The 25722-nt window shown below is 46.2% G+C and overlaps 1 protein-coding gene across 8 annotated transcripts in view; it reads left to right on the top strand.

Annotated features, from left to right (window-relative positions):
• The window catches only part of AIFM3 (AIF family member 3), a 113968-nt gene that overhangs the window by 33746 nt on the left and 54500 nt on the right, over window positions 1–25722 (top strand). For 7 of the 8 annotated variants that reach the window (XM_073312949.1, XM_073312953.1, XM_073312954.1 and 4 more), the window contains 6 exons: window positions 5032–5245; window positions 14426–14535; window positions 16524–16633; window positions 17322–17366; window positions 18692–18788; window positions 21224–21336. In XM_073312949.1, coding sequence (XP_073169050.1) covers window positions 5032–5245; window positions 14426–14535; window positions 16524–16633; window positions 17322–17366; window positions 18692–18788; window positions 21224–21336 — 689 coding nt within the window. The remainder of the gene's footprint in view (window positions 1–5031; window positions 5246–14425; window positions 14536–16523; window positions 16634–17321; window positions 17367–18691; window positions 18789–21223; window positions 21337–25722) is intronic. The other variant, XM_073312952.1, reaches the window with a different exon arrangement.

Below are 25722 nucleotides of genomic sequence, written 5' to 3'. Positions count from 1 at the left end.
ATTTATAGAGAGTAATATCTCCCCTCAGGCTTCTTTTGGTTAGGCTAAACAAGCCAAGCTCTTTGAGTCTCCTCTCATAAGATAGGTTTTCCATTCCTTGGATCATCCTAGTAGCCCTTCTCTGCACCTGTTCCAGTTTGAATTCCTCTTCCTTAAACATAGGAGACCAGAATTGTACACAGTATTCCAGGTGAGGTCTCACCTGCACCCTGTGCAATGGTACTCACACTTCCCTGTCTCTACTGGAAATACCTCATCTAATGCATCCTAGGACTGCATTAGCCTTTTTTGAGGCAACATCACAACTGCAACTCATAGTCATCCTGTGATCAATCAATACACTCAGATCCTTTTCCTCTTCTGTCACTTCCAACTAGGGAAGGTACATTGGGAGCATCTGGTCTCCTTGTGTCATAACAGAAACAAGGGGACATAGAAAGAAATGGAAAGATGGCAAATTCTAAAGTGATAAAAATAATTTTTTTTCACATGGAACAGCTTGTGGAAGTCATTGCCATTGGCTAGCATTGTCAAAGAGGGCTTGGACATTTAAATGGATGATGAGACTTCCGGATTTATAATAGCTAATGCTAAAAAAAAGCACTAAAATCAATGGGAATTTAGACTTATAAACACCAAGGTCAGAAGGGACCATTATGATCATCCAGTCTGACCTCCTGCACAACGCAGGCCACCGAATCTCACCCACCCACTCCTGCAATAAATCTCTCACCTATGTCTGAGCTATTGAAGTCCTCAAATCATGGTTTAAAGACTTCAAGGTGCAGAGAATCCTTCCAATCTGCCCTGGAGGAAAATTCCTTCCCGACCCCAAATATGGCGATCAGCTGAACCCTGAGCATGTGGGCAAGATTCACCCGCCAGATACCCAGGAAAGAATTTGGTGCATAGGTGCTTCAGAAAATCCCACTTCCCCAAATATGGGGCATGGGCCCCTAGGGGGGCACAGAGAAACATTCAGGGGGCACGCAGTGGGTCCCAGGCCAGTCCCCACAGGAGGCAGGGAGGGAGCGACACCCAAACCCACTCTGCCCCCAGCCCAGCTCCACTACACCCTGTGCCGCACCCAAGCCCCACTCCAGCCCCTGCTGCACCCCCATGGCGTCATTCCCTCTCCGCCCCAAGGCCAGCTCCAGCTCCAGCTCCTCTGCTTAGCCAACTGTGCAATAATGGAGGGTGCATGGACAGGTAGGGGGGGAGGGTACAACAGGAAAAGTTGGGGCACCACTGCACTAGCTGCTTACCTTTCAATATCTGGTCATTGCCTTTTTTCGCATTTTCTTTGTAAACTACTACTATCTAATTTGCTGTCTGCTCTCACCCTTAATTCTTTCATTGTCACAGCTTCCCAGGGTGCTACCTACCCTGAAGTACCCTGGCAAGTTTAATTAATTAATGTTTATTCCCTGCTTCTAGATTACCAGTAAAGGTGTTCAATTAAGCTGGTACCAACAGTGATCTCTGAGACATCTCCCCAAAGAGCTCCCCTGTGCCCATGCATCAGCTGGTATCTAACCAACCTAATTATGTAAAGGAGACTCACCTCCAGGTTCTTGCATGACATCCTGCAAGCTACCCATTGCTAGACTGTATTTGTCTTTATGAAGATAGTACCACTTTAAATACCTGTAACATTTCAACTCCTATTAAACCAAACTCTTTTTCTGTTATTACTTTCCAGCCACTGTCTGCCCAGGTTGACATGCATTTGCAGTTCTGTGCCCCAAGTAGAGTCATTTTCATTTATCTTTTTATTAACTGGCCCAGATTTTCACTGATCCTAATGCAGGGGAATGAGGAGGTATAAGGCCCCACCCCACCTGTTGGCAGTTTGCAGGAACAAGCTTAGGACCAAGAGCAGGAGTGCTGCCATAGAAATGGAGAGGGCAGTGGGTTGGTTTTGCCCCCCTCACTATGCCAGCATGGCTGGCAAAAGGTAAGGAGCAAGCTGCACCCTGCTGTAAATTTGAGCTGCTCTCTTCCTTTCCCTCCAACTCTCACAGCTGCTGCAGAAGAGGCACTGCTATCTGGAGGCATTAGATAGGCCCCCTTTTCTGTGGCCGCACACTGCCCATTTGGCAGCTAAGGACCAGTGGTAATATGAAAGCTGAGCTACTCCACCCCTAGCCTCTGGCAGCAACTCCCTCTCCCACCCCTTTGTCTGCAATTCTGTCCTTTCCCCGGCCTCTCCCACTTCCCTGGCTGCTGCTGCTCCTCCTCCTGGCAAAGTGAAGCTGGGGTTCCTGTGTGTTGCTTAGTCCTGGCTGAAGGTTTCCTCCTCTACAGCTGGCCTGGGTCAGTTTCAGGTGCATTGAGTGTTAGGGGGCACCAAGGTCTGGATTCACAAAAGGACTTATGAACCTAACTGCCACTTTAGGTGCCTAAATCCCAGAATCAGGCCCACGGGGATTCACAAAGCCCTTGCTCAGCTGCCACCAAACCCTGTAGGTGCATAAACTCCCTTGACACCGACACGTTTGCAGTAGAAGTTTGCTCAGGGGCTATTTTTCTGCCCATGAGCATGCGTGCTGCTGCCTCCCTCCACGTGTCCAGATGCCTAAGCCCCAGAGTGAAACACAAACTGAGAGAAATAGGTGCCTCTCGATCTAACTTGCCTGTGAACTGGTGCGCGCAGAGCTCACCTACCAGAGTAGATCCCCCATAGGTGAACAAACACAAAATGGCTGGGAAAGGAGGATGTCCCTCATAGCTTTTAGCCCAGTGGTGGGTACTCTCCTGGGATGGGGAAGACCCCTGCTTCCCCCCCCGCCGTAGGTACCTAATGCCAAGTAAGGATTTTGTTGATGAGAATTCCAAACAGAGGGAGGTGCCAAACTCCCAGAGAGGATGCACTTGTCTTGGAAACTGCCATTAACTAGCTGAGGCGGGGAGCCACCTCCCATGCTGGCTTTTGTGGATCCCATTCTGAGGTGCCTATCTCTCCCTTTCCAGTGTGCAGGGAGCCCAGGTACTGAACTCAAGTGTTGTGAATCCCAGTGATTTTCTAGGCCCCTGCATGTCACCACCCCTAAGTTCCTTTGTGAATCTAGCGATAAGCAACTGTTGGGGGAGATGGGTCAGCAGCAGCAGCAGCAATTGACTGGTTTGTGGGGAAAGGGAGTTTGTGCAGTTCCATGTGACATTCCTCACTAGTAAGAAAAGGTCATGATTGTCCTCACTTGAATCTCACGCAAAACCTGGCAGCTATGGGAATTCCTGTACAAATCACAGGAATATCAATCTCCCCATTTTCCAGCTGCTAATGCAGACAACGATCATTTCCTTATGTTATGAGACATAAACAAATAATGTTTGCCACCACAGTGTGAGGGTAACTGCCCCTGTATTCCCCACTCTGTGGCCCATTCCAGGAGTGCCCAGTCAGGTCTCAGGTATCACCTGTCTCTGAGAAGGGAGTGTTGCCCCACTCCCTTCTGACTGCGGGTTTTAAGGCTGCACAGCTCCCTGCCTTACACAGGGATATCCCCAGTCTGCCTAACGGTCAGCGCTTGTGCATGGCTTTCTCTCCAAGGGCTCTGCGCAGTGTATTGCCAGCAGTTACAAGTTATCGCACAGGTCTTTCTAAGCAAACACGTTTATTCTTAAGGTAAAAATATCACAGAAAAGCATAAAATCAATAGAGGTTCCTATACACATGCTAAAAGCTTAACAGAGGTCACCTCATAGGTCTTATGGGGCCTTAGTAGGCCAAAGTCCTTCAAACACTTTCACAAGGGTTGGTGGGAGGAGCCCTTGGAGAGAATGTCCTGGCTGCTGGTTCAGAAAGAAGGTCCCTTGTCAATTTAAATGTAGTCCTTTTATCTAGAAAGCCCTTTCTTCATCTGTTGGTCTCTGAAAAACTATGTTTGGACCAGTGTATGCATACCTCCCCAGCAGGTGGCACCTCTTTGGAGATGTTGGCAGTTTCAGAGACTTGCCTTAATCACCCTCCATTGCTTTTAGCTCCAGGAGGAGTGGCAGTAACCCTCCCCCTTGGAGTTGCAACGCTCCCTGGCCCATAACGATAAATAAACCATTCAACACTTAATAAAATATGGTCCCCAAAGACATTGCATGCAGTTGCAATATCATTTACACTTGCAAGTACAAAGTATTAAGGCCAGTTAGCAGCACAGCTGGGACTAGAACTCAGATGCTGCCAGCGCCTGGCGTTAGACACAGATCTTGGGGCTACATGGATTCTAGGAAGGCTCTTTCTCCTCTAGCAGCTCTGTCAAAAATTCAAATTTGAAAATCAGCCAATGTTGCTGGAAAATACTGCTGTTTATCCCCAGGATGATTTTCATCTTCTATTGCCAAATTTGTGCACCTTTCCCATTTAATGCTCAGGATTCATAAGAGTCAGAACTCAAATAATAGTTGAAATTTATAACATCAATTTTTTATTAATTGCCATCTGAAGTGGTAGGAAAAGCCTGCTCAGCTGTGTACAGATTTAATATACCATACTGTATAGGGTTAGCTTTACCTCCCATTTAATATTGGTTATTAATGATGGACAATTTTTCTTTATCTGTTTTCAGATGAACAGAGACCCATTTATGACTAGAAACTGAAGCGTCTAAGCCTAAACATAAATTACAGCTGATTGCTAGCAGCTGTATTTCATTAACAGGGAACAAGACTAACATTGATTGGGTGGGGTTTCACAAGCTTTAATATTTCTGTTTGCAAGAATACTTGGTTGATACATATTAAGGAAAACTGGTGGGTTGTGATTAAAAAGGGAATATAGGGGTCATGGCTGTTAAAACTTAGTCAAGACTGAGATTTAATATGCCACCTTCCCAGCCAAGGCAGCAAAGATGGCAATCTGAATGGTATGCGTCAGGTCACCTAGAATTTCCTGAAAGCCAGTGTTCCTAGGAAAGCTGGAAGTAATGTTTCAAGGCCATAATAGCATTATCTGCAGATTTCTGGAGAAATTATATAATTTGACTGAAAAAACTGCTGCTTAGTTTGAATGAAGATTTCTGTTCGCTCCTGCAGTTGAAGTGAAAATTGAAGTTGTCCTACCAGAGAAAGAGAGGGCGAAGGAAGAGATGTCACCCAATGGGAAAGCCAGTCCACTTGTTTACAAAGTCAATGGGACTGCCCGGCATTACCACCTTGAAGAACATCCCATCACCATCAACCCCTACCAGAACGTGAAGGATGTAGTTGAAGCCTCAGTGTGCCACGTGAAGGACCTTGAGAATGGACAGTAAGTGTTTAACATTTTTACAGTTAGCTTGAAGGATCCCAGAGGGCTTTATACATGCTACCATATACTATTACCATAACTGAAATGCTGCCAGCATGGTGCTGGAGCTGAACAGCAAGGCTGCACACCTCTGTGAAATGTGGCATGTTATGACCCCAATTTATCTAAACACTTGAGCATGTGCTCAACTGTAACTTTGTGCTTAAGCTTAAATTTATCTCCAGTCAGCACAGCATTTAAGCATATGCAGGTAAGCATGTATTTAACTGCTTTGCTGAATCAGGCCTATGTCATGGAAACTGTTGCTTTTTTCTCACTAGCTCTTTAGTCTTGACTAATCCAAGATGATCGGACCATCTGTGGCTAGTGTAATTTATCTTTGTAATATGGGTATTGTTATCTTCCTCCAGTTTGAATACAATAGAATCTTGTACAAGTGACAACTCCTCTTTAATGTTTTTGGATACATGAAATTCTCTCATGTTCTGTGCCTGTGGAACTCCTTTCTGGGGAGATGCGACACTAATTTCCAATAGACCTTGCCTAGTATCCTTTAGTTGCTTCTTTAATGATTTGTAAGTTTATTTGCAAAGTTCTCGACTTAGCATTTTAACAAACTAGTTTAAGTAAAACAAGCGCGTGGAGTTTGTGGAGTAGGCCCCATAGCACTTCTACCTTGTCTTGTTTTTCTAGTTGATCTGGTTCCTCATCAATTTGTTCTCTCACAAAGAATGGAATTTTCTGATGTTTTTGTGCTAATGGAAACACACTTTGCATGCAATTTCACAGTCCTGATTTTTCATGTAACAATGGAATCTGTTAGGATATCAGACAATAGATCACTGGTACATATTGATGAAAACACATATTCAAACCAGAACAAAAAACAACAGATTATGTAGCAACCCAGAGAGGGGGGAAACCAGATATGTAGGAAGAAGCCCAGGGAAACAGCAGCAAGGGGTTGGACTGCACAGGGACTGTGGCTGCTTGTTCTAGGGTCCCTGGGCTGGAACCCAGTGTAAAGGATGGGCCTGGGTTCCCCTACCAGCCTCTGGGGAGTGGCAAAAGGTGTTGGAGATGCCTGCCAGCCAGAAGGTCTGGAAAGACTGCAGATTCTCCAGAAGGGGAAGACTTAAGTGACCTGGCCGGAGGGCCAAGCCAGAGGGAGGAAGCTGCAGACCCAGAAGTGAGCGGGGCAGCAGAGTGAGACAAGACAGGAGAAGACAACACTGGAGGGAGAGCATAAACTGGCAGAGCTGATCCCCAGGATGGCCAGCAGTAGGTGCTGCAAGCGGCGAGTGCGTCCCTTGACATCATGTTCCCTTACTTTCGTGGCACCTACAGCCTGGCTTGTAAGTATAAGCCACTTTTGTTTCATCTGGTAGCAAGTCCATAGTTTTGGGTTATCTCCCATGAAAGTACTGCCTCCCTCAGTCATAAAGCTCCACTTCTTCATCCACAGCTTCATTGCTGCAGCAAGCAAAGCTGTCATCGTAGAGACAGAGAGACATTCCAGGCAGAACTCTGAAAATCAGGTCAAGTGCTTGCACAGGATTCTGTTCAATAGGGACGAGTGCAGAGTGGCATATTGGAGTGATGTGTTCTTCCTGGTGACCCTCCGCTGCTGAGCCTGAGGCTGCCACAATCTGAACTAACTGGAGCTTCCTCTGAGCATAGGCCTTCATTCCTAGATACAGGGAATTGCAGTATCCGAGTGTAAATGCATGGATCGCCGTGACCCAGTCTGAGTGCAATGGGATCAGGTGCAATATTCTGACCAATTGCAAAGGAAATGGGAGTGCAGGGTCTTATACCTGTGGACTGCGGTGTAAATGCCTTTGGTGGGAGGGATGAGTTATTCAAGTTGCTAACCCTGTCTCGCCAGCATTGCTTCAGTGTGGTCTAGCTGAGTAAGTTTTTAAAAAAACATCGTTGTGCTTAGAAACCGATGTGTGGTCAGTGACAAAATGAATAGGGAACACACAGACAGAGGCTGGTTTTCCAAAGGCTTTTTTTCAGGACAGACCTGCATTTTAACTGGCATTTCCTGGCTTGTGAGTGCAAGCTGGGCAGACATGACTAACCTTAACCCTCCCCCCTTTTTTAAAAATATGGAATAAAATCTTAATAGGAATGACTCTAAATGAGTAGATTGCTTCATTCTAACAGCCCTTGGTTGTAAATAGCCATCTCACTCACTTGTGGAATGAGTGTGTCATTTGAAATCTTTTGCACAAGGTTTCTGTATTTGCTTCAAGACATCAGGTGCTGATGATTATCTATCTCAGGTCAAGTGGTTCCTTCGGGTGGCTGTAAACCATTTCTCTTATCTTTTCATAACTCTGAAGTTGTCATTTAACAAGAACTGTGGGGTTGGTCTGAAATAAAATCCATCCGAAGAATGCAGCAAGACTTGTTCCTTTTGCATGTGGTGAAGCATGAGAATGCATTGATCTCTTTATTCCATTTGGACTGTGCTTACTGCAAGGACTAAACAGGCACATGGGAGGGAGTAGAGCCCTTGTAGCATTCTGCTCCAATAAAATTGCGGTATGTCCTTAGCAGTAGCCCATACTGCTGCTTAGGGCCCCATCAGCAAGGTGTCTAAGCACATGCCAAAAAGGATTATTCCAGTGGGACAATTCTTGGGTAAAGGTAGGCAGGTGCAGAACTGAAGTCTGGCAGGTGCTCCACTTCATTGCACAGCAGGGGGAATCAATCATAGAATCATAGAATCATAGAATATCAGGGTTGGAAGGGACCCCAGAAGGTCATCTAGTCCAACCCCCTGCTCAAAGCAGGACCAATTCCCAGTTAAATCATCCCAGCCAGGGCTTTGTCAAGCCTGACCTTAAAAACCTCTAAGGAAGGAGATTCTACCACCTCCCTAGGTAACGCATTCCAGTGTTTCACCACCCTCTTAGTGAAAAAGTTTTTCCTAATATCCAATCTAAACCTCCCCCACTGCAACTTGAGACCATTACTCCTCGTTCTGTCATCTGCTACCATTGAGAACAGTCTAGAGCCATCCTCTTTGGAACCCCCTTTCAGGTAGTTGAAAGCAGCTATCAAATCCCCCCTCATTCTTCTCTTCTGCAGGCTAAACAATCCCAGCTCCCTCAGCCTCTCCTCATAACTCATGTGTTCCAGTCCCCTAATCATTTTTGTTGCCCTTCGCTGGACTCTCTCCAATTTATCCACATCCTTCTTGAAGTGTGGGGCCCAAAACTGGACACAGTACTCCAGATGAGGCCTCACCAATGTCGAATAGAGGGGAACGATCACGTCCCTCGATCTGCTCGCTATGCCCCTACTTATACATCCCAAAATGCCATTGGCCTTCTTGGCAACAAGGGCACACTGCTGACTCATATCCAGCTTCTCGTCCACTGTCACCCCTAGGTCCTTTTCTGCAGAACTGCTGCCTAGCCATTCGGTCCCTAGTCTGTAGCTGTGCATTGGGTTCTTCCGTCCTAAGTGCAGGACCCTGCACTTATCCTTATTGAACCTCATCAGATTCCTTTTGGCCCAATCTTCCAATTGGTCTAGGTCCTTCTGTATCCTATCCCTCCCCTCCAGCGTATCTACCACTCCTCCCAGTTTAGTATCATCCGCAAATTTGCTGAGAGTGCAATCCACACCATCCTCCAGATCATTTATGAAGATATTGAATAAAACCGGCCCCAGGACCGACCCTTGGGGCACTCCACTTGATACCGGCTGCCAACTAGACATGGAGCCATTGATCACTACCCGTTGAGCCCGACAATTTAGCCAGCTTTCTACCCACCTTATAGTGCATTCATCCAGCCCATACTTCCTTAACTTGCTGACAAGAATACTGTGGGAGACCGTGTCAAAAGCTTTGCTAAAGTCAAGAAACAATACATCCACTGCTTTCCCTTCATCCACAGAACCAGTAATCTCATCATAAAAGGCGATTAGATTAGTCAGGCATGACCTTCCCTTGGTGAATCCATGCTGGCTGTTCCTGATCACTTTCCTCTCATGCAAGTGCTTCAGGATTGATTCTTTGAGGACCTGCTCCATGATTTTTCCAGGGACTGAGGTGAGGCTGACTGGCCTGTAGTTCCCAGGATCTTCCTTCTTCCCTTTTTTAAAGATTGGCACTACATTAGCCTTTTTCCAGTCATCCGGGACTTCCCCGGTTCGCCACGAGTTTTCAAAGATAATGGCCAGTGGCTCTGCAATCACAGCCGCCAATTCCTTCAGCACTCTCGGATGCAACTCGTCCGGCCCCATGGACTTGTGCACGTCCAGCTTTTCTAAATAGTCCCTAACCGCCTCTATCTCCACAGAGGACTGGCCATCTCTTCCGCATTTTGTGATGCCCAGCGCAGCAGTCTGGGAGCTGACCTTGTTAGTGAAAACAGAGGCAAAAAAAGCATTGAGTACATTAGCTTTTTCCACATCCTCTGTCACTAGGTTGCCTCCCTCATTCAGTAAGGGGCCCACACATTCCTTGGCTTTCTTCTTGTTGCCAACATACCTGAAGAAACCCTTCTTGTTACTCTTGACATCTCTGGCTAGCTGCAGCTCCAGGTGCGATTTGGCCCTCCTGATAACATTCCTACATGCCCGAGCAATATTTTTATACTCTTCCCTGGTCATATGTCCAACCTTCCACTTCTTGTAAGCTTCTTTTTTATGTTTAAGATCCGCTAGGATTTCACCATTAAGCCAAGTTGGTCGCCTGCCATATTTACTATTCTTTCGACTCATCGGGATGGTTTGTCCCTGTAACCTCAACAGGGATTCCTTGAAATACAGCCAGCTCTCCTGGACTCCTTTCCCCTTCAAGTTAGTCCCCCAGGGGATCCTGGCCATCCGTTCCCTGAGGGAGTCGAAGTCTGCTTTCCTGAAGTCCAGGGTCCGTATCCTGCTGCTTACCTTTGTTCCCTGCGTCAGGATCCTGAACTCAACCAACTCATGGTCACTGCCTCCCAGATTCCCATCCACTTTTGCTTCCCCCACTAATTCTACCCGGTTTGTGAGCAACTACTCTGGTGATGTCCTATGGGAGCACCAGCATTCTAGCTAGGACCCCAGCAGAGACCTACAGAGCACCAGAGAGGTGGGATTCACAAAGGTATTCAGGCACCTAACTTCCAAAAATAGGTCAGATAGGATAACTGGGACTTGCAGCATAAAATGAGGAGGCCATGGGGGATTCTGCCACTCCTCTGGGATGGAGCATGGCAATCAAGGGCACTTGGCCCAGAGAGATCTGCCAGCTGCCTGGTTCAAAATAGACTGAGAGATGAGGAGCAGACCCACCCACCTGGGATGGCAGTTGTCAGGAGTGGACGCAGATTTAGAACCAATTGCTGAAGTATATTTAGCTCATTAAAGGCTTCAATAAAGGTCCTTAACAGAGGGACAGGGACCCTGCTGGGCATCTTAAGGATTGGATAGTCTGAAGGTTTTGAATATTCCCCTGTGAACCTTTGTCACCATGGCTGTCTGTGGTGTGGGCAGAGGAGGGACAATCAAGAAGAAGGGTAGGTCTCTTAGGAGATTTGATTCATATGCTGTCCTACAGGATAAGTTTTTGGCAGCAGAGGCAGTAATGGTTTCATAGATTGCTAGGGGTTTAAGGCCAAAAGGGACCATTGTGTTAATCTTGTCTGAACTGCATAACACTAGCCAGGGAGCTCACCCTGCGATTCCTGCATGGATCTCAGTAACCTGTGGTTGACTTAAAGCAGAACTTGTAGATAGAGATCTAATCTTGATATAAAGATCTCTCTCTCTCTCCGTGTATGCTGTCATTGAGAGAGGTGGAAGAGCGCCTTCTGCAGTCCCCTGGGTTTACATGGAGGGATTTGTTCATTGTAAAGGGCAGGCATTTCAACTTGCTTCCCTCTTAGTCTGCTAAAGCCCAGTTATTCTTCCTGACATGCCGCAAAACCCATCTCTTCTCCCAGGTATTTGGGGATGAAGCCAATGGTGAGACACAGTGTTAAGTGGCTTTATGTTAATGATTGTACAAGCTACGGACAGTTCATCTGAAATGATGACACTGATGAATGTATATTTTGCTATAGTAGGATAATGTGTTGCAGAGCTGCCCTCCACAATGGAGGGGAGCTGTTTGGTTATAAATAAAGATTATTCATTTTTATTTTAATTGCAAAAACCTGAATAAACCTCACTGCTGCATCCTAAAACTCCCTCTTGCAAGTGACAGTGTTTGGAAACTCCCTTCTGCAAGCGAGAGCGTTTGCTTTGGCGGCATCACTAAATATGCTCCCAGTGATCCTGTGGGCAAGCTGACAGGCCACAGCTGGGTTCCATAGAAAGGGCAACAGCTCACCATACCCAGGAGATTGAGACGAAAGAGATCCTTGCACCAAAAATCCCTGGAAAGCAGCATTCCATGTGTAAATGCACTAGTCAGGAATGGAATACCTGCTGCCAAGCTGCTGAACATCTTCCGCCAGTTCCTTAGCCAGCATAATGCATGCAGCCCCATGGAAACCAGTAAGGCCAGATCCTCTGCCAGTGTAAAGCAATTGGATCTCATTGTAGCAGTGGGACCAGACCCCCTGCTGGTATCAGTCAGCTCAACCTTGACTCAGAGTCATGTTGGATTCTCCTTCACTGGCAACTTTTCAATCAAGATTGGATGTTTTTCTGAAACTTATGCTCTAGTTCAAAGGAATTATTCTAGGGAAGTTCTCTGACCTGTGTAATACAGGAGGTCTTCTGGTCTTGGAATCTATGAACCTCATTGAAAGGGGATTTAGTCTTACTGGCTTCAGTGTAAACAGCACAGTCCCATTGAAGTTAATGGGCTCAAAATCCCAAATGGTGTAAATTGGCCAGAGCAACCATTGAATTTAATGAAGCTACATCAGTTTATGCCCGCTGAGAACTGGCCCATTTTTTAAAATCAAAAGTGCACATTAAATTGAGGTAACCAGTACCAAAAATGAAACTGATCCATTCCAGATGTTACTGCTACCATAAGTCGATTCAAATGGGAAAGGGAAGATGGGAGGAATTTAGCCCATGAGCTTTCTAGAGCCCTGGTTTGATCAGGAGTCCGTCTAAGCTGCGCCGATGGTTATACTGTTGATCTGTGTCGCCAGCATCCCCCAGCAATTCAAATCAAGCCAACTGTGTGAAAAATATTTACTGAAGATCTAACACAGATGCTGAATACATTGTTATGCACTTGATTCAATGTTTGACATGTGGAGGGAGAGGGGGATCATGCAGCGTTGATGCATGGTTGGCAAAGCTGTCCTAGTGGCCAGCACAGCACTGACTGGATCTGCAATGCTGTTTAGCACAGCTACAGAAAGAGATAATGTCGCTATATGGCTGGAGTTAGAATGCAGTGTCCTCTCCTGCTTCAGCCTTCAGAAAACCTGGAGATAAGATTGTAAACAGTTATTCTTTAGCTTAGTTCAGTTAGTCCTAGTGTAGATAGTGTAGTTTGTTTTCCCGGACTGGGGATTCCCTCCCCGTAGTCGGGGACAATGCCTAGACTCTGGGCTTCAAAAACTGTGTTTCCTGCCCTAGATCCTTCTGCATCAGCAACAACACCAACGCTGCCTCTACTGTCTGGGGGAGATGCGCGTCTTGGGGAAGTGCAGCATTTGTTGCTCGTTTCCCCCAAGAGCTCTAGGGGTGGGGTTCTGACTTAAAATGTTTGGTCCGTAATCTTGATGGAAGCATTCGGTGAGACGTTTTGCTTAGGCACTAGAAAGTATTTTATCTTTATATTTCTTGTAACCATTTCTGACTTTTATGCCTCATGACTTGTACTCACTTGAAATGTATCTCTTTATAGTTAATAAACTTGTTTTATTGTTTAAGCAGAAGTGACAGGGTAACTCTATTTATGGTAGTGAGCTGATATTATTCCCTTAAAGGAATAACAAACTTAATATATTTGTACTGTCCAGGACATACATTTCTGGGGGACAATCCAGGACTCGGAGTGTTTTGGGGTCACTCCGCAGTATAACCGAGGCTGGTGAGAGCCAGGGTGTGACTGGCAGTTTTCAGTTACACAAACACATCTGGGAGTGACCTGCCTGCTGGTGGCTGTTTGTGAGCAGTCCAGGTTGGAGGCTACAGCAGCAAGGCATTGCAAGGCACCCCAGGTCACAGGGCAGAGGTGACGCACCCTGCACTGGTTTGGATTGTACTCTGTTCTTGTGAAATACTGTAAAGGAGTCTTGACATATCAAATTATTCCTTCTCCTTCACTCTAAATTTCTACCCAATGTCATCTCCAAATTCTACCTTCACCAGTATATTTTCTTACCTGTCCTTTTTCCGAAAATCCATGCTTCACATGAAGAGAAAAGACTTCATTCCCTCAACATCAGGTGTGCACTGGCTTTGACCTGCAAAGAACCAAGTCCATCAAAGTCTCCAAGACTTTGTTGTGATAGCAGAGAGATCCCATGGTTAGGCTATATCCTTTCAGAGGATTTCTAAGTGGGTTTCTGGCTGCATTATTGAATGCTGCAGACTCACATCCCACCTCCCATTCAAGTGGTAATGAAGCCATTTAACAGGCATTTGCCAACCCCCGGGTGTACACTGTCAGTTTCTGAATTTACTGACAAAAACAGTTGTGCATTACTGTAATATTTACTCAGAACATGTTTAGTCTACAGGACGTTAGTTTAAAATTTGCTTTAAAAATATTTCATTAGTGTGTTGCTGAAGATTACAAAATCACATCTCTAAAAAATCCTTGCATAGATTTTTTTAGATGCACAATCTGAGTATTCATCTTTAGCCTTAAATGCTTGGATCTTCAGACATATAGTTTTCTAAATAAATCCTTCAAAAGACCACCCTTATCTAAAATACACATGCAAGCCTGGGCTGCCATCGGGCATAGGGGCACCAGTTTAATAATACTGCATAGGGCCCCATAAATCCTAAGGACGTCCCTGTGCATACCCACGGATGGAGTACAGCTACAGACCACACACCTTGAAGAACCTCCAGTGACAGTAAGTAACTGTGCTTATAGCTAAAAAGAAACCATTAGCTAATGTGAAAGCTTGGGACTGGCTCTCTGACATTTGATAGCCCGAGCGGATCAAAAGGCAGTGATAATAGATATTTATTATTGTTACTATTATTTATTATGTATACTATATTTTTCATGCTTTTTAACTCCAGGATGCGAGAAGTAGACCTGGGTTGTGGGAAGGCTCTGCTGATAAAGGAAAATGGAGACTACTATGCAATGGGACACAAATGCCCTCACTACGGAGCCCCACTGGTGAAAGGTTAGTCTGTACGCTCTTGGTGTAAGAATATGAACCTGAATCAGATAGTCACAACAGACAATGGATCCGTATGAAGAATCTGAGCCATTTGGTATCATTCACTACATTGCAGAATTTTCAGGTCTATAGAGACATCCTGCCTTTGAGGTAAACATACACTGTTAATCCAGGAAAGGGATCAAAATCCTCTGCAGAGCACTCTGTCCATGTTTGATTTGCTAACAGATCTCGTGCTAGCCTATGCAGCACATCTCTGAGTGAAGTCTCTTAAAATGATGTTTGAAGAATAGAAATATAACCTTTCTGCCAGTCCAAGTTGACAGCAACAAGAGCTGGGTTCAGTATCTAGGGGTTCCTTTTCAACAATACATCATGAAACTGGCTTGAGCCCCCACCCAGTGACTTGGACAATTACACACCACCCCCTGGGTGCCTCTAAGAGGCAATACTTCTCCATTCGCAAGCACGGAGTCTGAATGTAGCAAAGAAACTTTTAATAAAAGGAGGGAAGTAACCCGGCATTAAATTGGGAAAACACTACAAACAGGGTTCACAAACATAAACCATTAGCAAAAAGCCCACTCCCAAGTAAGTTGGGCAGTGTCCTTTTCCCCTCAGGTTCTTAAGTCCAGCAACCAAAAGTCCCCTTAACATGCCCATCCCTTCTCTGCAGCCCACTCACAGTTGTTATCCTTGGTCAGGGCAGACCCAGAATTGAGAGATTCATCTGCAGATTTCACCTCTCACCCTGGGCAGTGGGGGGAGAGTAAGAAGGTACCTCACTTGCTCCGCTGCCCAGCTGATTAGTGCTCCGCTCCTCGCCACCGGCCGCTCTGCTGGCCAATCGCCACGTCTCTCCACCAGGCTGTACTCACCACCCTGCTGGCCAGTCGCCACGCCTCTCTGCTGGCCGCCCTGCCAGCCGATCATCGATCCACTGGGATCTCTCCAGGACTCCCCACTTAACACAGGGGTCTGAGACTTTCACCCAGTGATTCCTGCTGCGGAGGGGAACTATTCTTCTCTATTCTATTCTTCTCTACGACAGAGCATTTAGAAATTCCATCCTCTACGTGGATGGCTCTGCTGTGGTCCTGCTTCTTACCTGGAAGCCAGAGCTCTTCCTCCCACCCACCTCACGCTCACAGTCTGGTTCTGCACATAACCAGCCACACCACATAAACATTCTTACCTCAAAAAAACAGTAAGAGCTGCTCTACAGGCCATTTTTGCAGCAAATTTAACTATTCCAGGTGAAATTGGTGCACCCCCTGGTGTGGATACAGTTCTCTTGTTACAAAGGAGCTTATACAGTTATAGCTTATTGCTGTCTGTTTACCTGCTGGGCTCGTGGGAAAGCTGGCTTTGGTCCCTAGGCACCAGACTTTCAGCTCCGCTCTAGCTCCTTTGCAGGAGACAGCTGTTAACTAGCATCAGGGGCTGAACCAACCCCTGCAATAGGGGAGCACAAGAGTCTATATAACAACCTTCACCCCGCAACTTGGGTCCCATGCCTGAGCACTGGGCTGCACAATTTAAAGTCCAGTGAGCCCTGTCACAGTTCCCAGGCTAGCTGCACCTTTGACCCCTCCTGGCCTCTTTGAGGGCACCCCTTTCTCAGGCCTCGAACCATCACCTCTCTGGATGGTATCACACAGTTATCCCACTCTCAAACCAGGCCTTGGACTGCATCCCCCTGCAATCAACCATGATCACCTCAGCAGAACTGACTTATCCTCAGCACCTGCAGTTCCATCCCCTCCAGGATCAATGACAGAGGCTAATACAGTGGCCTCCAGATCTGTGAATATATGTTGACATGCTTCTGCACTGTCACTGAGCCAGCATGAAGGGGGCCAACACCTGATCATTGGCCATCAGTAATGTTGCCAGGATGTTGCTGCACTAAGTTCTCGCTGGGATTGCTAGGAAATGGTAGGGAAGGATCTACGGTGAGGTGTGACTCGCTCCTGCCATGCCTTTTGCAGGGGTTTTATCCAAAGGAAGAGTGCGCTGTCCCTGGCATGGGGCTTGTTTCAGCATCGGCACTGGTGATATAGAGGACTTTCCTGGCTTGGACAGCTTACCCAAATTCCAGGTGAGATCTTTCAATCTGCAGAGAAAGAAATGACCATTGGGGAAGGAAGGGACAGGGGAAGTGTTTTCCTTTCAGAGTGCAGAGCTGGGGTCTCCCAAGTGTGGGAGTGGTGGTGACTTCATGTGACCCCACTCACTGCTCCCTCCACCTGACCCCCATGATTCCAGCTGACCCCTTTGCCCTGCACCCATCTTGCAAGTGCCAGCCAGCTCCTGTGAAACTGAATCTCCAGGGTAAGGAAGAAGGAGAGAGAAAGGGAGGGGGCACATACATGGGAAGGGCTTGTTACACAAAGGCTGCTGCTGGTGAAGAGTGGTGGGGCTGAGGAAGAAGGAGGGGAGAAGGGCATCCAGGTGCCCCCCAGGACACGGTGCTGAGAAGACACTTAGGCATGTGGGATAAGAATCCAGACGAACAGAGATGGACACTCTGCTAAAGATCCTTGTACACCTGATACTAGTTAACAGAGAAAGTCCCAGGTCCCTGGGTGTAGGAGAGCCCTGGGTGCTGCTCACCCAGCTCTTACATGGGCCATGCAGAGAATACAGCGAGCATGCAATGTGGCTGAGTGGACAGAACCTGTTTTGCATTGAGCTATGTTTAGTTCAGCAGCTGTTAGACAAGAACACTCCCTTTAAACCCAGAGACACTAACTGTGCTGCAAACTGCTGCTGTCTTCTCGCCCCAGGTGAAAATCGAGAAGGAGAAGGTGTACATCCGAGCGAGCAAGCAGGTGAGGGGGAGAGATTCCATTGGCATCCAAACACAGGGACTGGGGATCGCAGCTTGCTGGGAGGCAAGGGTGATTTGATCCTTTGGCCCTTTGATTAGGTAAACAAATGTCCAAACAGGAAATAAATAGACCTTCCACACTCAAACCCTCCAGCCCTCATCCCCAGAGCTACAATGGGGTTCAAGTTGCCAAGGTTATCTGCTGCCCCCTAGGGAGTACCACAAGGAATGCTCTAGTTTGCTTTTAGAGACTGCTCAGATATGCAACAAAAATTATTAAAGGTCTAGAAAACATGAGCTATGAGGGAAGATTGAAAAAATCGGGTTTGTTTAGTCTGGGGAAGAGAAGGCTGAAAGGGGACATGATAACAATTTTCAAGTACATAAAAGGTTGTTACAAGGAGGAAGGAGAAAAATTGTTCTCTTTAACTTCTGAGGATAGGACAAGAAGCAATGGGCTTAAATTGCAGCCCGGGGGCTAAGTTAGACATTAGGAAAAACTTCCTGTAAGGTGGTTAAGCGCTGGAATAAATTCCCTAGGGAGGTTGTGGAATCTCTGTAATTGGAGATTTTTAAGAGCAGGTTAGATGAACACCTGTCAAGGATGGTCTAGATAATGCTTAGCCCTGCCTTGAGTGCGGGGGACTGGATTAGATGGCCTCTCGAGGTCCCTTCAAGTCTTATGATTCTATGCACATTCTATCTATTAGGAGCCACATTCTGATATCCACCCATACATTTAAGGAGCTCCAGTGACTCAAAGATTTGGCCCAAAGAGGTCACTAATATCAGGTGTGGCTGCCAGCATGTGGACAGATGATTTGTGATGCAGTGTCCCATCTACCCAGGTTACACACGTGAATGTTGGGGTTTGATGAAAAAGGATAACATCTTCCCATCCCTACCATCCTGTGCTGAGTTCTCCATTGGCAATGTGGGGGGCCGTACGTGGGGTGGTAGAAGTTACACTGAACTTTGCTTTGCTAGGACTTGCTGCTGTATAGTTGTAAAGCTAAAGAACATTGAACCAGCATTGCCACAGCTTTGTTCGGCACCCAAACTTTCCGACCTGGATGAATTTGTGGCTGATGGTGGATTTATTCTTCAACTGCCTTCTGGAAGTGGCATAGTGACATGTCTGGTAGAAAGGTTTTATAGTCCCATCATGCTTTTGTTGGGTCTGAGTTTGGAATCCTCTTCAGGCAATAAGAGTGAAGCTTTCATCCAAGCTGCTTTACAAAATAACTCATAGCTGTTCCCATTTGTACCTGGCAAAGTTAAAGCTTTGAACTGTTAATGACAGTCATCTCATTAATTGCTACACAGGCTCTTCTGACGCAAAGAAGGACAAAGGTTATGGCAAAATGCATCTCCCTCAGCAACTACAATATCAGTAGCACCAACGTGCTGATCATTGGAGCAGGTATTGAGATGTGCCTGCTGACAGCAGCAGATCTGTCATTTCAGTGAAGGATATAAAGAGAACAGTGAATAGTATATGCTAACTGATGTACACCCTTCATCTTCCTGGCCAGTCTGTGGATACACCCATCCCACTCCCAGTCTGGGTACATAACTGTCCATTCTCCTAATGTGTATAGACCCACAGCCAGATCCACCAATACAGAACTATTAACTAAGCTCAAGATCTTTGTATGCCACTACGCTAACCATTGGCCTGGGCTATGCAGCAAGTCAGACGAGATGAAAATCTAGGACTCTGTGTACAATGTCCCCGTGTGCCTAATTTATAGACATTTGCTCCCAAACTTTGTGGAAACCCTTCCCCAACCTCCCACACTGGGTAACTAACTACCGCTCCCACTGCAAGTTTCTCAGGGTATTTCTTCACTGCACAGTTAGCCCAGTAAGTTATGTTCCTGGTCTGTATTGAGATAACACACACCCTAGCTCCAGAGCAATAATGGGAAATGTGGATGTCCTGTGTATAAGTAACCCCTAACTCCTGCACCTGATCTATTTTAATTCTCCCACTCTGTGAATACAGTCATTTCCTCCTAAACCATCACCAGACACTCCAGGCACTTCTCTTTCTAATCACCACCCCAGTTCCTTTGACATTCCCCCCCCATGCTCCTGAGCTGCTGATAACCTCCACTCTTCCAGGCTATATAAAATACAGGTATATAATAGCAAAGCTTCTGTCCCTGCTGTCCTCCGCAATCTCTCTTGTGTGTTAAGTTTGGAATTAACGCTTTGTCTACAGTAAGAAAATTTTGCAAAACTCTGCTCTGTCACCAGTTCAACTGCATTGGTTTTCACAACCTAGTTTTTCAAAAAGATCTGCTCTAGTTCAAACAGGAGTTAATTCAGGGAAGTCCTATGGCCTGTGTTATGCAGAAGGTCAGACTAGATGACCACAGTGCTACTTTCTGTCCTTGGAATCTATTGGTCTAGCGTAGATGGGTTACTGGCTGCAGTACTTACTTTAAGCACTGGATCTTATACGCAGCTCTGAGTATGTTTAATCAGCTCAGTGCTTAAAACAGCCCCTTGACACTAGTGCTCCCAATATAATTAGCACCAGCCAAGCTGAAATGATGATAGCAACAATGAGATCATTTTACAGCAGTTCCCTAGTGTAGACATGGCTTTAGTTCCAAACTTACCAGAGACAAATTGGAGGAGGAGTGTGAGTAGGAGGGGCCAGTTGCATTTGTGTTGGTACTTTGTGCTTTTCTTAAAATGTGTTTTGTGGATGGAACAAAACTTTACAGAATAGAAGACCTCACCAGTCTGTAGGCAGCAACAAACTTCCCTGCTGTTGCTTTTCTACAGAGAACAGGGAGTCATGGTGGATGCTGCCTTTCCAATGATGGTTAGCATGGACTATTCATTGTTTGTAATGACACCATTATTGCAGGCTTAGTTGCAGAAGAGCCCCGAGGCTGAGAAATTTCTACTCATTTTTCAAAGCTTCAAGTATACACCTAGAACTGGTTCAATATTTTTGGCCAAGACATTGTTCAGCATATGTTGCCATGGCATGACTATGTAATGGAACAAGTACCTTTTGTGGTATTTGATTACCTCTGGAGCTAGTCAAATCCTAGGCCAGATTTCACGGTTTATTCAGATCATGCTTAGCGAAGTAGAGCAGGGCTATCAGGGAGCCAACTGTTGATTCTCTGCTTGGCCCCTGCATATGCCAGATGTCTCTAGTCCCTAAGGTGCCATATGCCATGGGTGAAAGCCAAAGCACACCATGTTCCGCCACTCCCTGTCCCCTTGCTTCCTGCCCCAGGTGCTGTGGGAAGAGTAGGATAGAAGCCAGCTATGCCTGCTCTTCTCCTATTGCATTACCCACTCCCTTTGTGCCAGTGTGCTTTGCTGGATAAAAGCCAAATTCTGAAACTCCTGTCCCTTGGTTTCAAGGGGTCTGTTCCTAGAGCAAGGCACAGCTACACATGGGAATGGACATCAGAATCTGGACCCAAGTTACTCATCAGATAATGATGATTTAATCAAAGAATGCATTTGATTAATGGCTTTTCCAGGCTTCAGCCAGCTCATTTTACAGCCCTCCTAATGCTCCAGTTCTAACTGGTGAGCCAGAAAGGCAGGGGTTCAAACCCTAAACAGTGAGGCAGAAGCTCTGAGGACAGAGTAGACCTGCTACCCAATGGAGCAATTCGGAATCCACTCCCTGTCCCAAGGTATCAATGACTGGAATAGCACTAGGCAACCTTTTTATTGTTCATAAAAGCAAAAGAAATGAAAGGCTAGATTCACAAAAAAAAAAGTCTGAGAGATTGAGTCCTTTACTGGATGGATGCTAAACTTTTCATTTGTTAAATAAAATACATATGTAGCAATTACTGGCCTTATGCCTTTTAGGTGCTGCTGGATTGGTTTGTGCAGAGACCTTAAGACAGGAAGGTTTCTCCGACAGGATCGTAATGTGCACAATGGACAGACACTTACCCTATGACCGACCCAAGCTAAGTAAGGTTTGTATCATCCAGAATGTTTCATATTCTTATTTCATGTATTCTATATTCATGTTTCTCTCACTAGACAGTGGGTGTCCCAGTTGCTAGAAACTTTGCCAGCTTGTCCTTTTATTGCACTGAGGCACTGTCAATAAAATTAATTCTAGGGACTTCTGGAGCTTGTCACCTTTTCAGTGTGTGTTTTCGGAGGCAAACCCGTGAACCCTCCTCTGACCTAGTCATATCATCATCTAAGACCAATAATGGAAGGAGCCTGATGAAAGCTGGGGCCGAGATTTCCCAATGTACATGCTTTATGTCCCGTTCTTAAGTCCATAGTTAGGTATCTAAATAAGTAGCCTCATGTTCAAAAGTACTGAGTAGCTCTCAGTTCCCACTAAAACCAGAGAGAGTTACTGGCTACTCAGCACTTTGCACAATCAGGTCACCTAGGTCTCAGGTTACATAACCTGTTTTAGAAAAGCTTGGCTGGGGGCCTTGTCCCAGCTTTATTAAATCATCTTCGTCTTTCATATGCCTGGGGTAGAGCGGCAACTACACTTTCACCTGATGTCGATCGAGCCAAATGGCTGTAGCGGGAGTAGCAGAATTTATTGCAGTGATGCCTGTTTAACTAAATATACTGGCACCTTTCTTTCATTTTGACCTCTTGTTTCTTCTTTTGCTTGAATTTTCTTTTCTGCAAACAACTGAGGATATTAAATACAAAACCCTGATGTTCAACTTTCAATCATGGTACTGCACTGTCTGCATAAAAATGAGAAAATTGTAAATATTCCCAAAGCAAATCCATATACAGGGAGAACTGGATTTAATCTCTATATTGTTACCTTTAATTCTTTAATATATTCTTAGGCAGAAATCTTTACAATGATGAAGTGAAGGCTGTAAACATAAATTCTTTTTAAAAAAAGAATGATAGTCGCTGCCTCCGTATTTCTTTCACACAGAGCTAAAGTGGGCGAGTTAGTGGTACACCCTCCCAGAACATGGAGGGTGGGTAACGTTTAATCTCTGGAAAGCAGGAAATAAAGAGATCAGTGAAGACAAATTTAAACCTCTGGAAACCAGAGAACGCAGAGATAAAAATGTCTCCCGCCCCGGCAGAACCTTAACTCTGCTCCTCTGGAGCTGGCATTAGTTACTGGGACAAAACCTGATCTATCCCTAAAAGCCTGTCACCCATCCAAGCAAAGGCTCAGCTCAGCTCACTCATGGGGCTCTCCACCCTTCTGACTCCCCGGTGCGTACTTCAGGAGGTGAGGACAGCCTTGTCGCCCGCCTCTCGAGCTTACCTCAAGCAGGTCCTGAGGAAGAGTGCTCCCCGCCCACCCCGGGCCCTATGGATCTTTTCATCGGGCCCCTGTCCCGTGAGCCTCCCCTGCCACCCCACCCTGATGCCTGAAACCAGCTGCGTGACCTGCAGTCGTTTGGCTTTCAAACCACACCAAGGGCACATCTGTACACATTTGTGCTCCATACTCTGTTTCCTCACCCTCGTGTCCCGCCCTGATACCAAGTGGCGGGACCCAATGTCATCTGTCGAGGGTGAGGAACCCCGGTGGGCCAGTCTATATTCCATCCTCGTCCCACGGCCCCCCAGGGATATTGGCTGGCGGCTCCTCCATGAAGCTGTGAGCACGGGCGTGGATTTGGCGCGGTTCACTCCTGTCCCCAAAGCCTGTCCCTTCTGTGGTGTGAGGGAGATCCTGGAGCATGTGTATCTTGAGGGTGCCAGGTTGCAGCCCTTTTTTGGGCTCCTCCTGGACCCCCTTTTACGTTTTTGGCTGCACTTCTCCCCCCACCTCCTTATATATCACACCCTGTCATGGCCCCACAAAGTCACGGGACCTCCCAGTCAACTTCTTCCTAGCGGTGGCCAAGGTGGCCGTCTATAACCCCAGGGAAAGGATGTTGGCTGAGAGGGTTCTCTGTGACTGTGGGACCTATTTCCAATCCTCCCTCCATTCATGCATCTGGGCAGAGTTCCTCTGGGCAGCATCCGTTGGCTCCCTTGACACCTTCGAGGAGCAGTGTGCGCTGTCCAGGGTTCTCTGCTCAGTATTTCCTTCAGGTTTCCTTTTTTTGACCCTTTGACCTTCACACCCATCCTTGTTATTTTTTCTGTTGTCCCCCATAATTATGTGAGTTTTCCGGGCTCTGTGGATCCTCCCCATAAGCTTGGGGAGGGTCCCTTAGCCAGCCCACCTCTCCATAACCCAATAGGATCCAAGCAGAGGACACTGCAGGGTTTGTGTGTGTGCTCTGCTGACATCACCCCGTCAGAGCCAGGAGGGGGACGGGAGGGTGTTGTCACTAGAAGGCAGGTTTTCTAATCCTTTCATCATTCTCACAGCTCTTCTCTGAACCCTCTCCGATTTATCAACATCCTTCTGGACTTGTGGGCAGAGCCAGGGAGCCTAGGCCCCTCCACCTGCCTGGGGTGGGGGTGGGAGGGCTGAGAACACCCCGCAGTCCATGTCCCTGCCCCCGCAGACCCTCCACCCAGGCCAAAGGGTCCACAGCTCCCCACAGCAGCCTGCATGGCTCTTACCCTGACCTGGCTCCAGCTTCTGGCCTGGCCGGGGGAGTGGCACCTTGGGGGCCGAAGAACTACAGCCAGGCTGTGGTAAGAGCCACATGGGCAACTGTGGGGAGCCGCAGAGCCTCCATCTGCTGCTCTTGAGCCCCCCCACTTTGGGCAGGTGGACAGTCCATGGCTGCCTAGGCTGCTGGGGCCACCCTTACATTCGCTCTTTTGGCCACAGCATCACACTGGGAATTCATGTTCAGTTGATTATCCACCACAACCCCCAAGTATGTGTGAGTCACTGCTTCCCAGGATAGAGTCCCACATCCTGTAAGTATGGCCTGCAAGCTTTGTTCCCAGATCTATACATTAGCTGTCTTACAATACATGCTGGTTGCTTACGTTCAGTTTCCCAAGCAATCCAGATCGCTCTGTATCAGTGACCTGTCCTCTTCATTATTTATCCACTTTCCAATGTTTGTATCATCTGCAAACTTTATCAGTGATGATTGTATGTTTTCTTCCAGGTTATTAATACAAATGTTAAATAGCATCGGGCCAAGAACTGATCCCTGCAGAACCCCAATAGAAACAGACCCATTCTGTGATGATTCCCTATTTACAATGACATTTTGAGACCTATGCTACCAGTTTTTAATTCATTTAATATGTGCCCTGTTAATTTTATATTGTTCTAGTCTTTTAATCAAAATGTTGTGCAGGAACAAATCAAATAGACTTATAGACTTTAAGGTTAGAAGGGACCATCGTGATCATCTAGTCTGACCTCCTGCACATTGCAGGCCACAGAACCTCACCCATCCACTCCTGTAATAGATCCCTAACCTCTGGCTGAATTACTGAAGTCCTCAAATCATGCTTTAAAGGCTTCAAGTTAGAGAGAATCCACCATTTACACTAGTTTAAACCTGCAAGTGACCCGTGTCCCATGCTGCAAACGAAGGCGAAAAACTGTCAGGGCCCCTGCCAATCTGGCCTGAGGGAAAATTCTTTCCAGACCCCAAATATGGTGATCAGTTAGACTCTGAGCATGTGGACAAGACTCATCAGCCAGATACCTGGGAAAGAATTCTCTGTAGTAACTCAGAACCCTCTACATCTAGTGTCCCGTCTCCAGCAATTGGGGATTTTTGCTACTGGCAGTCACCAACGGGCCACATGTCAATAAGTTTCTATGGTATTCTTGTGGTTGAATATCTGCTGATGTTCATAACTCAAAATATCTAAAGCTGGTATAAACTAGCATTTTGCTGTCAACTCTCAGCAATTTAGCAACATTTACTCATAACATCACATTATCTTGTGACATCTTGTAATACAAGGTCATGTATCGGTTAATTACTTGTGTCCAGATTTTAAGCCTTTGGCCTCAGTTAGTTTGTAAGTTATTGCCTTACAGGCTTGGGACATATAAGCTTTTGCATTACTGCCTTAATTCATACTTATTCCTTACCTATGTGTATATATGTTTGTATCACTGTCTACAAATTAATTGGCTACAATCCAGTGAAATTACTAGGCATCAAGTTTAATACAAACAGGAGGAAATACTCTTTCATGCAATGCACAATTTACCTGTGGAACTCATTGCCAGGGGATGTTGTGAAGGTCAAAAGTATAAGTAGGTTAAAAAAAGAACTAGATAAGAGCTTGTGTTTTGATTCTTGCTGGGACATTTGCTCTTAAATAACTTAGCTGCTCTTGAAAATTCTGCCCTCAGGTGGATAACTGATTCTCTTTCCAAAAGTAACCCTTTTCTTGGCCCCTTTGTTTGTCTCTGTGCTCTTCCATGTTATGTCTTTTGAACTTCCACTTTACAGCTATTCAAAAGC

Source organism: Lepidochelys kempii, chromosome 15 (genome assembly GCF_965140265.1).
Source record: "Lepidochelys kempii isolate rLepKem1 chromosome 15, rLepKem1.hap2, whole genome shotgun sequence".
Taxonomy (NCBI): domain Eukaryota; kingdom Metazoa; phylum Chordata; order Testudines; family Cheloniidae; genus Lepidochelys; species Lepidochelys kempii.
The sequence above is the reverse complement of the archived record's forward strand: the minus strand, read 5'-3'. Positions and strand labels throughout refer to the sequence as shown.